At 33.8% G+C, this 16,143-nt stretch overlaps 1 protein-coding gene across 1 annotated transcript in view; it reads right to left on the reverse strand.

The window, feature by feature from the left end:
* Positions 1-1,855: 1,855 nt before the first annotated feature.
* Positions 1,856-16,143, reverse strand: part of LOC149902036 (uncharacterized) — an 82,813-nt gene continuing 68,525 nt past the window's right edge. The window contains exon 2 of the mRNA XM_090111103.1: positions 1,856-7,223. Coding sequence (XP_089967229.1) covers positions 6,510-7,223 — 714 coding nt within the window. The 3' untranslated portion in view covers positions 1,856-6,509. The remainder of the gene's footprint in view (positions 7,224-16,143) is intronic.

Genomic DNA, 16,143 nt, shown 5'->3' on the forward strand with positions numbered 1-16,143 from the left:
CACTTGACAATTATCTGTTATTAAGTACATTATGTATATAACCTCGGCGCTACATTCCTGCTTCCTTGAGGCCTTCCGTCGAGTGTCTTCGTGGAGGTTGCTTCGAGGGCAAGCGTCGGTGGGCGCGGTCGAGTGGTGGATGGGTCGCAGTGACGTCACAGGAGCTATATAGATACGACTATCGGGAGCTATATTGTTTGTAATACAAGTATATTATGGGAATAAAAATGGTAGGACATTTCCTCTTTACAGGTAGGTAATTTCATTAAATAATAACTATTGAATAGGTATTGAATAGGTATTGAATTATATCATAGCGCATAGTGATATTCTTGCATAGTGAATGGTCAATGATCCTGGGTTCGATTCCCAGAAGGAATTATTAATTTATTTACTTTACGTAATACTCATTAGGTAGGTTGTTATTATATTAGTATTCTCTCGTATTATATCGTTGTTTCAGTGTCACAATGCAGTTTTCTCGAATATTACATTATATTCAGTAGATCGAGTTTTGACCACTAGGCATTCCTAGTTATGCTTATATTTCATAGACAATTACATTGTAGTTAATATTTTACGTAATAAATAACAATCATGAAGTGAAGTTTACTGTGGTCGTAAACCCTGACTATATTTAAACGTTTTAAAGACAATATGATACTGTGAATCAATTGCACAATGTTTTATTTATATTTTTACTAGTTATAGCCCGTGACTGCACTTAAAAACTGTTTCAGAACTTCTGAATATATTGTTGTCAGTTTATCTATCAGATAAAATGGTATGTTCCTAATTATAGTAACATATCAGTAACTTTAGCAGAAAGTTGATAATGCTATCCGTTAATTTGCATTCAAGCATTATAAAAATTGGTTCAGTACCTAGTTTTAAAGTGAGAGAACAATAAGCAAGTTCAAATTATGACAGTTCCTTCAACAAATTTCTTGAAAAAATAAATTATTTCTATTGTACTTTATATTCATGTAGAAAATGATATTTTTGTTATAAATAACATCAGAAAATTAAGTGCGTATACGTACTCGACCTAGTAATTCATAATTTGATCAATAGGTGGCGCATGTCTATGCATATTATGTGTATGAAGTATATATATCTAGTTTCATTTTATGTAAGAAACTCATAAAATCATTTTCTTTAAAGATAAGTAGTTTATCATCTGTATTGATTCATTAAGTTTTATAATGCCCAGTTTATACCGGGAATCGAACCCAGGAACTGATTCTTTTACTTCAGGAGCATAGAGCATTTTCAGTTATATAAGATACAGGTTATGTCAATGAATATGGCTCCATTTATTTACAACTAGACTAGTAAGTAGTTCATCATCTGTATTGATTCATTATACCTATAGTAAACCGGGAATCGAACCCAGGGTCTAATGATTCTTTTACTTTAGGAGCATACAGGATTTTGAGTTGTATTTGTTGGTACTTATGTCAATGAATATAGCTCCATTTATTTCAACTTGTAATTTGTGAAATGAAAATTTAAACCACACCATTTTATGTAAGATATAAGACAAAAAAATCTGTTTTCTTTTCTTGTTGTTTGACTAGTAAATAGTATATCATCTGTATTGGTTCATTAAGTTTATTGCCAATAGTAAACCGGGAATCGAACCCAGGAATTAATGATTCTTTCACTTTAGGAGCACAGAGGATTTTAAGTTATATGTATAAGTATAGGTCAATGAATATAGCTCCATTTGCTTACAACTTGTAACTTGTGAAATTTAAATTTAAACCTCACCATTATATTTTTCATAAGAAAAAAAAAAAAAAGAGTCTGTTGTCTTTATTATTAAAAAAAGGGTAGTAAAATAAAATGCCGGTTTAAAAACTGGATGATTTATTTTTACCATATAATAATATATATTCATTATTGAAACAAAGTACGATACAAAATGTACACGTTTGCCTTACTACTACAGTAATGTTACTTCATACTTAACATTTTAAAAAACTACGTACATTATATGCAATAATAGTATCTTAGAAATATAAGATAATAATTTATACACCGACGAGGAACCGCGGCTCCTCAACTTATCCTTACAAGAACGAATGTCTGCTTGCTCAATGAAAATACCCACTCGGGCTTGAATCGGTTCAAAGCATCTACATCACATCACATTATATACATTTTAGAACCAATGTTATCGAAAACAGAGTTATTTGGTCTGCCGAAAGCCATAGTGCTACTTAATATAGAGATCCATCGGTAACGGTGTCTAACAGCATCAATTATTTTTGGTATCAATTGAAAAACAATCTAATAAAAATCAGGTATCAATCATGGAAAGGCCACCGTAAGTTGATCCGAAGCGACTGCTACAGAACGTCTAAATGAACACAAATATCTGCCCGAATACTTCTAGACTAGAAAACTTCACACGAGCGAGTCTAGTGTGGCCTCACAATAAGCTATTTACAATACAGAACTACAGAAATGACTGTCAAATCAAAACTTCAGTCCAATCATTAAAGCCATGCTTTTTAGCTTCGAAAATAGAAATTCGTTTGGCATTATGCGCTTTACAGTTTAAGCACACACTATTCCAAAGGTATACGTATGCGGCTAACCAACTACCTTAAAGTTACGTGATAAAGTTTAATGGACCATTTTTTTATAAAATTTTCGTTTAAATTAAAATTTATTTACAGTGGAAATGAATGGAATATGTCTAAAATTATAAGCTTTGTTGCTGTGTACTAAAACATACAAACGCTGAAAAGTTTGACGTGTGTATGCGTTTAGTACATTGGGTACAAATAGTTCCATACAAGGGGACACCTAGAGGACTACATCAGAAAACATGGAACGAAACACTATCACGCTTACAATGTTTATTTTTACTTTTATATTAATTATTATTATTGTTACACCTACGTTAGTTCCTTGACTTCATTGTGCGAATTTTGTTTTTTATATAATATCATTATCATTATTTATAATACCAATATTTATGACACAGCTACATCAACAAGATCCTTAATACGGTAATACGCAAACGCTACAGTTTGTTGTCTTATTCATTAATATTAATTGGTTAAAATTGTTTACGAATTATAGTTATAGACACCAATTATAATTAAGTAAGTGCTAACAGAAAGCTGAAGTTCGTTGTGTCTCAAAGTGGAAAAGATTATAAACCTTATAGAAGACGCTTATCCATAAAATCAACAATACATACATATGATACAAGTAATATAATTGTTCAAATTTCACAAACAACATAACGAGAATAATTTCAACCTTTTTTTTCAGTTCTGTGAATAAATCACTAACATTTTTAAAACGAATTTAAAAGACCTATTAATATACATGATAATAGTACAAGCTTATATTTTTACAATGACCTTATATTTTGATTCTACACTCACGTTTATTTCGTGATTACATTGATACAAGAGGAAAACAAATCTTTCATTCTCTTATCGGTCGATTTATTATTTTGATTTCAGAAAGAAAATATTTATTGTTTTCAGCAAAGTAAAAACAATGTCTCGTTTAAGATTCATAATAAAATAAACCAATGAGAATGAGAGTTTTAGAAAAGTGAAAGAAGTTCTAAGAAAGAGTAAATGAAATATAGAGATAGCTTTTGAAGACCACAACAATTTCTTTCATAAAGATACTTTATATTACGAAACTACAACAAATACTACGTCCTCTATGATATTTTATTTCTTTGAGACGCATATATTTATAATCTAATATTTCTCACAGTGTCGCTTTATTTTGACTTTTTCAATATAAACAATTTTAATACTTATTTACATTTATTACATTTACATATTTGAAAAGACAAAGGCTACTAAGATAAGAAGCCTATATTCAAGCAAAGAAAACACACGTGGGACAACTTACACCGACGACGGCGAACAACGTTTACAATCTAAATTTTTAAACGAAACATCAAACCCTGATAAGTCCAAATATTGAACCTCAACAAGCGCTACATACATTAAATTCGATGTTGTTTTAAAAATACTCAGGGGTTCATTAATAATCTTCTCTCGAATCGAAATTACAATCACGCATTGCAAGAACTCGAAAGTGGTAATAAAGTTTAATCCATGTGCTGTAATTTAAACCAGAGAGAAGATTTTACACTTATTTGAGCGTTCTCGTCACTATAAGTTTATTGCTTTGAGTCGTTGAATCCAAATATGCAGTGAAAGCAAAATTTAGCATGTAAGAAGCCATAAAAATAAACGACAGTGGTAAAGCTAAGGTGTATTCAGAACGTACTCGCACGAACATTCTCGTAAGTCTGTTCCAAACTTATACAGAAGTAAAATTTTATTGTCCAAGTTTCAAATACTCGTCAAATAAAGCATACAAAACGTGAATGTGAATATATTGAAATAGTGTGCAGTACATACTGAAAAATTGATCAGACGTTTAACATAAAATAGATACAACTGAACATGTAGACATTGCAATTGGTAGAATTCGTTATCGTAACGTTTAAAAGCAAACCATACAAAATGCAAACCTGGCAATTGAAAATCTAAGTGTTAATAATTTCACATCGATATAACAGCAACTACATCTACTCGCTTATAAAGATAAATTTGAGCATCACTAAAATATACATTTGAAATCGAAATTTTTCTTAGGCACGAATTTATTTTTTTATCTTTTATAAAGTATCGATTGTATATATAATATATCATATTGCCCTACAACACACAGTAGATAGTATAAATTACAGATTTGCAATACAAATAATGTATAGATAACACGTTTTATGCATCTTTAAAAATAATTGGATTTCGTAGACACTCACTAAGTACACGAAGTTTTTACAATATGTTTATAAGAATATAATAGTATAAGTAAAGCATTTTGTTTTTTATTAATAGAGCACAACGGATCCCTTATTTTATATGAGGGACACAGATTATCTACAAATATGGATTCGTTATCTGAAGTAAAGTTTACACCGAGTTTACAAATATCTTAAAACGAGAGAGGCTAATTTGTAAATAGTACGCAAATAACTGACATGATTTTCAATGAATTGACAGTTTATGAAAATACAAATAGTTTTGTTGAGCGCTTTGCTGTGGTAATCGAGTCGGGCTGGGTTGAAAATGTAGCTATGTTCGTAATTACAAGCCCGATTGCCACAGAGAAGCAAAATATCAAAAATATGTCTTGTTTTACCATTAGAGTTATGCCCAGTTCTAAAAATAAAAAAAGTTCGAGAAGCTAGCGCTGCTAAAACTAATCTATGCGATATCAGTCTCCACTATATATCCTTATAATTTAGAAATTCCGTAAAGTAAATCACAGAGTATGAAACAGCAAAATATTTGAGTGAAAACGAGCTATAGTTTTGTTCGTTTGACCATAACCGTCCCGCGATACAGTACGTTCCCTTCATTGATATGTATCTTTCTATAGACTTTGTGAAGCATGAAGACTAAAGAAATCAAGGAGAAAGTTGAAGTGTCCCTTAGCATCGATCCTGAGGTGCCGTCGTAACTTTACATTATACCTTACCATCGTACGTAGAAACCTTATCTTAAGCAACCTAACGTATATATAGCGAGACATACAGACTCGAACCTACGCTCCCCGTGCCGTGCGTCCAACGAAAGGTTTGGAAGGAGTCACGCGCGCAACGGTAAAAAAGATAACCGACAAAAGTGGTACGCGCGTGGCTCTTTGCAAAATGCGAACACGGCAAGGGCCCTTCCCAAAAATAGCTTACTCGAAATCCCGCACTCCGAAATTCTTACCAATGACATTCCGATCAGCTTCCGCCAGTAAATCATAATCCAACTATCATCTATGTGCATCAAAATATAAGTGAACTTACGTACGAACGCAAGAGAAGATGACTACAAACTAGTTTAATTTTCTATTACGAATTATACATGTTTAGTTAACGTAAATAAAAATTGTCTACAGGGTAAAAGTTATAAAATAAAGTAAGGGAGCGAGGGTTGCAAACTTACTATAAAGAAGCCAACTCGAGTAATGTACACTTATAGAATAAACGGACGCGACAACGCGGTGCGAGCGTGCGGCGATGCAAGCTCCGCGGCTTGCTAACCAGGCGACGGAGAGTAAGACGGATTATTTACTGAGATGCGTCTGAGACGTGCCGTTTGGAAATCACCCCGATAAATTTGAAAAATCAACGAAAGCAACGGTTTAAAAGAACCAACTCACAGCCTATATTAACCAGATCCGACCTCGCCTTTCCAGGACGCCGGCTTAACTTTCTAAACTAAACGATAAACCGAGAGAACCAAGGTGAATCGGCCACGTGGCCGATCGGCGAACTAAACACACTCGAAACCTTATTAAATAACTTTGTACATTGAATCCAAATGTCGACACGTCAATTGGATGTAGGCACTCTCTAGGCGGGGCGGCGAGCGGTCGCCGCGTCGTCGGCCCCCGTGTGGCGGCTCGAAAATGAGATCAGTGGTACCGGCCAGCGGCCGAGGCGACCCTACACCGCTCTAAGACGACGTGAGGTACGACGAGAACGCGGTCTCGTCCCAGGCGCTCGTCACGCCGATCTCGCTCAGCATGTCAGACACGTCCGGCGTGCAGGAGAACTCGAAGTGCGAGCCCGAGGAAGACGACGCCGTCTCGAAGGACTCCATGTCCGTGAGCACGTCCAGGTCGACCTCGCAGTCTGCGGGCAGGCGGAGGAGGTCCGTGATGGAGTACAGGTCCGTTAAGTCAGTCTGCTCGCGACGGGAATTGTCATCGTACAAGCAAGCTGATTCGGGAGAATCTGGCGAGCCAGCAGGAGATGCGGGCAGAGCTGGCGGTGCGGGCGTCTCTATGGGCATCATCGGGACGCTGGGAGGAGTGGGCCGCGATCGCCGTCTGGCCACGCCTCTGTTGTTATTCGTATCGGCACGTTGTTTGCGCTTCTGCTTAGTGACACCGCCGTTCCTCTGCGCCGGTTTCGCAGTCTTCTTGCGTGGCCTGTACTTGTAGTCAGGGTACTCTCGCATATGGAGCTGCCTGAGTCTCTCCGCCTCGTCGATGAAGGGTTGCCTCTCTTCATCGTTCAAAGTTTTCCAAACGCGGCCGAGATTTTTGGATATTTCCGCGTTGTGCATGTCCGGTGTTTGCTCGCATATTTTTCTGCGCTCAATCTGCGACCAGACCATGAATGCGTTCATCGGCCTCTTGATGTGGTTCGGATTGTTCTTTTTCGTCTGCGAACAAAGAAAGAAACTATTAATAACGTAAAAGGTTCCCTAAATTAATGGTCGAAGTGGAATCTATTAAGTAGATTTATGGTTGAAACAGAAAATCGGTGTTATCAGTTAAAATGTAGAGAACGTGATTATTATTTCAGGCATGTCCGATCTGGCGAGCGCTGGCAAAGAGCTGGCTACCGAATTAGTATGCATGAAGTGGTACCATTAAGTTTGCGTCCTTACTATTAATGATATTGTTATCATAGGAATTATTACTATTATTACAAACAAGTCTAAACGTAATAAATTGTAATGGACCGCTGGAAAATTTTATATAACACACCAATCGAATGTGTAATTGGATAATTCGATTTCACGAATGGTGCATGTTACGCGTGACCCAATTTTATTTCTATTTCAAATTATCTGGTGCGTAAATGTAATGTGAAGTGCTCTTATTCGCTTCCGCGTCTCAATCGAATGTTATAAAACATTGAATCGAATCGCCTAACGAGGATATTAAAGGACGCAGGAAGTCATTATCAAATCGTATAGGAAGCGTTGAGGACGCTCCGATATGACGATATGAGGGATTATTGTTGATCATTTTTCTCTTACGTCAGGAACGCGTAATTTCAAAGCATATTTCGTGGCATGGAAAACTTTACGATATTATCTTCGCGGAGGAACAAAAACAACACCGCACTTGAACATAAGCGAATATCTGTTTTATTATTCAAATCTTACTTTCGCTAAACTCGGCCTAGTCCCAGTGGAAACGACGAGGGGAAAAAATCTCACTCGACTTTATATTTTTTGCTCGTCTTATTTATATTCAGGACAAAAAAAGGGTTTGTCAGATGGCGACTAAATCAAGTTTGGTACGCCCACTGCGACTTTCAAGGTGAACTAAACTGTTTTTTGGAACCACTCTAACCTATATGTTCGGTTTTGTAGGATCACGATTTCTGTATTTGGTAAGGCGAACCGTCGACAGGTAACAATCCTGTTTCGTTAAACTTTAATTTAGAAGCAATTAATCACTCGCTTAATAAAATGTTAAATCAGTTTGAAATCTGTGAATAAAAATATTTAATTTAACGTTCTATATTCAAGCTTAAAGAAACGCTTTCAAAGAAAATAACTAGGATAAAATAAAAACAATTTTCATTCAAAGCTGAAAGTCATAAAAGGGGATAGCAAAGGGACAGCAGAATAAAAAGAACATAAAAAACTCAGGGCTTATAAAGGTTACAAATGAAGTTATATTTTGTAAAGCGATAAGAAACTATTTGCGAGTAAATTGACAATTTTCTACGACGGGAAAATTACTTGATTTCTAGCGGACATATAATTTGTGAGTGCTTTTAAATTTTTCAATGCTTCAAAGTTGTTTTCGTTTCTTTTATTTTTCTTTACATTTGCTGGTGATTACGGGTTGACTTTGTAATTTAGCTCGCATTTAGCGTTATTATACGATTATGCTGTTATAATAGGCTTTTATTAGGGTTTAATATTACGTTTGCATACACTAAACATTCGTAATTTTGATACAGGACTGTAATCTTTTCTTCACATTTATATTTATCCTTATGTAGATGACATTATGCATGCTGCAAAAAGATAATATAATTTTTTATTCTAGACGACTTGTTATAATTTTATCTAGCAATCAATCTGGAACTTTATGAATGTGCAGTGAATGTTAAATAGCATGATCTAGGAAGCAAACGACTGTGTATAAAACTCGAAATACTTCACAATTGTTGATAATTTGAGCAGCGATAAAAATGTTGGTTGCTTAATCACCATGCCTTGAAGCGTACTATAAACTATTTTTGACATTACAAGAAAAATATATGGGATTGGCATGAAATAGAGGTTAAGAGAAACGGTGCTAACCCAAGGCCTTCTAAAATGAACGGCTCAGGTACATTTACATAATTTTAAAATTATATATATTCTACAAGACCTTGTCACGGAGTAGGTTTTGCGTTGTAATTGGGAGGTCGTTGTGCTCATTATCTCTTATCAGAGGGAAATTAGACGGAGGCGAGGCTCCAAATACTTGAGGTTAGAGTCTGGTATTAATCTAGGCTTTCCCTTTCAATGTCATTCGATAGTTAACAATTATATTAATCGTCTTGAGAATCTAAGTGTGTATTGGAGTTCTTTATTGATTTTACATTTATTAATTGTGCTATTCTAGTATTATTTATTTGTTTGCTACCTTAATATTTTTCTTCAAAACCAAATATGTATATGTATTTAGCGTTTATGGCATTTATAGCCAATTTTATAAGATTTTAGGTACAATAGCAGTATCGTGACAATCCCATATCCTTCAAGGAAGTGGGAACTAGTTCCTACCATGGGTTTCAAGTTTAACTCAAGGAAAACCTAATATTCTGTTAGGGAACCTAATCAAACGCCGATGGCGGTACAACCTTCTATTTTAGGCAACACATGCGCGCACGCACAAGGGCATAACACTTCCTGAACTCCGTATTGAAGGCTTTTTAGCTAGATTTGGTTGTATATTATCGATACCGTAAGCTGCATTTAGGAAGGGTTCAAAGGGAAATTCTTTTTGACATGAACTGACTTTTCGAATGTATTAATTTTAACTAATGATAATGATAATTTTAGCTATGATGAAATATTAGAAGATACATCTAATATTTTTAATTTTTATATTGATCAACATAATATCTTATTTTGAAAATTATACAATGCGATAGCGAAGTGACTGCCTTTTAAAAAAATTGAAATTAATTGTGAAAGCTCTGATATTGCTCTGTTACCTTATTAATTTATTATCATTATTTGAATAAATTAACAAATATATTTTCTTCCGATGTAATATGAATGATGATTTTTATTATCTCCTTACCGAAACATCCAATGCAAATCACGACAGATTTAAAAATTCAAAGCATATCCCATGACATTTAATTCAATTACCGAGTATTTCAAAACGCAACACAATAGTATAGATTACGGTTCAATATTAACCTTTTGCTTATTATAAGGCAATATAAAGCTTACGACGTAGGATTCAAGGTCCATTATAATATGTGAGCACACGGCCGATTGCGAAATGAGTGTGAATACTCAATCTTCAGTAAATTAAGATTTAATTCACTTGTGTGCCAATTTATTCGAGCCACTGAGTTACTAGGTACTAACTGATCATGTCGCAACGATAAGATGCTGAGAGAATTATAGAAATTTGACACATTAATTGTATTATTGCATATGCATCTATACTAATATTATAAAGCTGAAGAGTTTGTTTGTTTGAACGCGCTAATCTCAGGAACTACTGGTCCGATTTGAAAAATTATTTCGGTGTTAGATAGCCCATTTATCGAGGAATGCTATAGGCTATATATCATCATGCTAAGATCAACAGGAGCCGAGCTAGTACATACATAGATTAGTGCTTTGAGTGCCGATTGTTTATGACATGAAGATATAAGAAAGGTTTGTTTTATCGCTTCTGTTATTTTATTTACTAAACAGGTAGTAGCTATTACAATATTCAAATATTCACTTCGTTCGAGCTTTAAATTAAGCATGAATAAAAATCAATAGAAAAAGACATTCTTAATTAAACTATAGAAGAAGGTAATCATATTGTCTAATGATCTAAGACTCATCTAGACCTATATTCTGTTCATAACAGTAGGTACAGCAGCTCTCGAATTCGATTCCGTGGCAGGATTCGAACCCACGTCTTCTGCCTTACCCGCGAAGACCAGAATTTTTTCTTTTCTATAAAATTTATAGCCATCAAAGGAGTTGACTCCCCATTGCCACACCCGTAAATAATTGCTGAGGCGACTCCATCGGTTTCCGTGTTTCGAGCACGTTTATTTTTCAATTCCGGCCGTTTCGCGACTCCGAGGCCGCGATAAGGTTTTTTAAAGATGATTTATAACAACTTCCTAAAAGGAAACGCTTCGATACGTGTGTGTTTTGAGCTGTGTTCCAGACGTGCTAAAAATTGCTACAGTTTTAAAGTTTTGTAAAATTTTAAGTGGCCTATTGGCATAGTAAAATTTTATTTGTTTACTTTGAGTCTTATAGAACTACTTACTAAACTAATTTATGGGGTTACATATTTAAAGCCATGTTCGTATATTGCTAGTCTAAATTAAATTACCTAAAGCATTAGGTACCTACAGTATGGAATATTCTTTGTATTTTCAAATTCAATATGTTAACATCAATTACAATTAAATTATAATTAACAGAGAAGTACAATTCTAAATTAGGTAAAGGAATATTAAAAAAGGTCAAGTGGGAGTTGCATACATTCTACAAAATTAGCATAAAATATAGCCTAGATTTGCCTAGATCACAGCCGATGTGAAAATCCTTGAAAGTCCTTCCCAAGACACTTACTATCTAATGGCTGTTGCTTTAATATTATTTTATATATTGCGTTAAATATTAACTTGTTCCTATAGTTTCTAACGGATTTAAAACCAGTCAAAATTCATGTAGAATATATTCATGTTCTGCTTTCCGAATCCGTGGTAAATGTTAAAAATATGCACCTAATAACGATTCAAGAGTGCTTCTAGAAGAAGTCTAATTAAATAAAGAAATGTTTGAGTTTCAGTTTCAAAATCTTTTTTTAAATAAAGTACCTATTCATAGTGCAAAAACAAATTGATAAAATTCCTTAATTCGTAATCGAACCTGCGATATTTAATTACCACTCATAACCACTAAGCCATTTCGCTATTTTAACAAAATTATTTACTCGATACTAAAAATTCCAAATTTAACGACTCGTAATTAATAAAATTAATTATTTTAACGTATGGTTTCATGAGTTATACTTTAATAAACATACGGAAGCTGTTCAAATAATTTATATATAGATAATTACATAAAATAACATAAAAATGACCAATGTTATTATTTATGAACTAGTTGTGCTTGTCACTGATTTGTTAAACATGACATATGTAAATAAGCATAATATAAATAAATTTAATCGTTTTACTATTTCATAACGATATTTTTAGCGCCCATTTATATTCTTCATTGATTTCTTTCACCATCTAAATCATTATAACAGTAAATAATTATATTTCTCAACACAAATGTTCATAAAACTAATAATCACATTTACGACGCAGATAAAATACAATAACACCGGTCTAGTAATTTATGCGATGTTAAAACAACAATGTACGAATTAGCTTGAAAATACTTCCATTACGTCTGCTAAGATTTCACGTCAGTATTATACATTCAGGAATTACAGTTTTTAGATTAGATTAGCCTGTCTACTAGTGACAAAACTGCAAACAGTTGAAAATACATCACTACATAGTATAAAACAAAGTCGCTTTCTCTGTCCCTATGTATGCTTAAATCTTTAAAACTACGCAATGGATTTTGATGCGGTTTTTTTAATAGATAGAGTGGTTCTCGAGGAAGGTTTTAGTATATAATTTATTAGATTTTAGACAAAGCAGGCGAAGCCGCGGGCGGAAAGCTAGTAATTAATAAATCGTACTATACAATATTTGAAATCCAATACAAAAATTTATCCTCACTTCCAGAAATAATATAATAAACTAGACGTCGCCACGGGCGATAAACAGTCAATAATATTAATGTGAATTCTTATAATTTCACACAAACAATCCGACTGAAATCCGAGTCAATATTGCAAGATGGCGACTAAATTTCATTCTTTATTTTCAACGGACCGATCAAATTGCTTCAGTAATAAGGTTGAACTTTAATAAAATCTCCGGTCAAGCGGAAACTGGATATTTTTCGAGGGTTCCGTACCCCATATCGAAAACCTTCTCCGTTGCTATGGGAAACGATGAACATTGCCCTATTTATATTTAAATAATAACACAAAAATAATAAACTGGTCAGTGAGATGTTTAGAAAATGGAATTGATAATAGGCAACAATATTCTGTTTGAAAAACCAAATATTTTAAAATGTTGCCGTTTAATAATAATTTGCCTTATAACTAAGTCAAATACATATTAGCGCACCTTGATAATTTCTAGCTTCCTACTTGTACAAAGCTACACGTTACCACGTTAATCCCTTAAAAATTGACATCCACTCGAAATGAAGTCCTCTTTTTGATAATTTCAATAGCCATTGTCAATAAGTCTTGGAAAGGTCCCGAAAAGTTTCATTTGGACTATTGTCATTACCCACGAACAATGGTGCTCATCTGTACCCATACAATGGGTCTAATCGGGTCTTTGTCAAGGAATGGGGATTGTCAACATCTCCATTAATATTTTACTCATTCAAAAGAGGTATTACGCGTTTAACACTAAATTTAAATTGTCTTTGAGATAACGCTGGGTACGGTAGCTTTTGTTTTGGGTGTTTGTACAAATCATGATCGTAGCCTTGATATATACAGGACTAGCTGGTTTCTGCTCGCGATTTCACCCGCGTTTTTAAAAAAAACTCGCATAGTTCTCGTTCCTGTGGGATTTCCGGGATAAAAAGTAGCCAATGTCTTATCCTGGGTCTTCAGCTGCCTACATACCAAATTTTATTGTAATCCGTTCAGTCGTATTTGCGTGAAGGAGTAAAAAACATTCATCCTCACAAACTTTCGCATTTATTATATGAATAGGATATAGGGCAGAAGTGACCATTTTAAAGGAAGTTACGCTAACAATAAGGTTTATCGTACGTCGCCAGCCTTTGACCATGTCAGTTCAAACTTCGGGCTTTCCAAACTTATAAATCCTAGCCAAATACATTGGAAGACTGTTACATACATTTATTATTAACTACTTTCCGCCCGCGGCATCGCACGCTTTGTCTAAAACCTAATAAATTATATACTTAAACCTTCCTCGAGAACCACTCTATCTATTAAAATAACCGCATCAAAATACGTTGAATAGTTTTAAAGATTTAAGCATACATAGGGATATAGAGACAGAGAAAACGACTTTGTTTTATAGTATGTAGTGATTGTCAAAGATTAATATTGCAAAAGTTAGAGGATAATAGACTAGGGCAACAAACAAAAATATGAATTTATTGTAATACGCTTTAGATAACTTTAAGCTGTATCCCATTGTAGTATTGTAATTGTACACATTTTGTTGGGTTGCGATCTGCTCGTAAAATTGATGTGGCGCCTATGGACCCGGCAAGATCGTAGCCTGTTGTGTGTATTTAATTTGAATAAATAAATAAATAAAACAATTAGATTCTTAAAACTAACGTAATCTCTTTATAAATAAGTCAATAAATAATACAATGAGAATACGAAACAGACGCACAGATGATAAATAAAATCTCATATAATTATAGATTGGAAACGCATTTCAATTCATATTTAATGACTTCCTCCTTTGCACGGGCGTGGTAGGTTTAGGTCACGATTTATATTTCACAAGCCTATATAATTATAATCCTTATGTTTGTTTAATAAATTTAATATACTTATTAGTTTTAGGTTTGATAAGAAACTAAGTGTTGCCCGTAGCTTCTCTGCGTGGAAAAGATAAATTTTCATGGTACTTTCATCCCCTATTTTTCCCCTTGGGTGTAGAATTGATCGAAATCCTTTTTTAGCGGATGCCTACGTCCTAACATCTACCTGCATGCCAAATTTCAGCCCGAACCGTTCAGTGGTTTGGGCTGTGCGTTGATAGATCACTATGTCAGTCAGTTAGACCTTTGAGTTATATTTATATTTAGATATTTTTACTAATCATATATAATTAAGACGAAAAACTGTACGTCCGTTTGTAATTTTAAACAAAAAACCTGGTTGGATTTTTATTAAATTTAGTGCATAAAATATTTAAACGAAATAATAATTCATTTTTTATGATACAGTAGTTTTTAGATTACCTTGAATATAACACTAGGTACATAAATTCATAACTTTAACACTATCAATCATAATAATTAAAAACTACGTATAAATAACTAAGGATTACAATAAAAACAGAAAAGTATATATATATATATATATATATATATATATATATATATATATATATATATATATATATATATATAATAGACTTGTTATCTACATTCTAGACCATAAGATGCCTAATTAGTTTTTAAGTGTTAAAATCATAATTAGTAGCTGTAAACACCCTTTTTACGCTCTGTTGGTTAACAACGTTAATGCTGTAATTATATCATACTGGGCGTTCATTGTTCATAGAGCGAGTAAGGTTAAGCGGAGCTACGCGCTGCCGATTTTCGGATGGGATCAGGGGCATTTTGTTTACCTTTTTTGAATCTAAGGTCTTGATGTATATTTGGATTTCTAATATTGACCACGCCTTATTCTAACGATTTAATGGCTGCATATAAATAATTTTATGCTTGTTTATGGCCTGTAAAAATATATCTGTAAATACTGACTGAGCTGTCAAGTTATTTGATACTAGCTGTAACCCAAAGTTTTACCCGAAGTGATTCTCTACTGTTGGTCTTAGTATGATGATACATTATAAATGGGCCATCTTAAACTGAAAGAATTTTCAAATCGGACCAGTAGTTCCTGAGATTAGCGCGTTCAAACTAACTCTTCAGCTAAGTACTATGAAAGAATCTATTACCTTGTAATTTTTTACCCATACCTAAGAAGGTAAAGTGTATAAATTATTTACAAGCTTGAGAATCGAACCCACACCCCTCTAATAAAACACTAACCACTATACGGTACATAACTATACCTAACTAATGAGATTATCAAACGTAACCACAAACAAAATTGTACACACAAATCATTTCTATTACACCTCAAACCACACGCGAAAATCATTCTTATTACTTGGGTAATAGAGTACATTATTGCGTACATAATATTGATTGATTGTACGAATTTGTGTGTGTACAATAAATAGACGTATCAATTAAAACAGATTTTCAATTAATTTCGTAATAT

This window comes from Colias eurytheme, chromosome 16, assembly GCF_061535395.1.
Source record: "Colias eurytheme isolate Ceu_HAF_F1 chromosome 16, ilColEury1 Martin Lab GWU primary, whole genome shotgun sequence".
Taxonomy (NCBI): domain Eukaryota; kingdom Metazoa; phylum Arthropoda; class Insecta; order Lepidoptera; family Pieridae; genus Colias; species Colias eurytheme.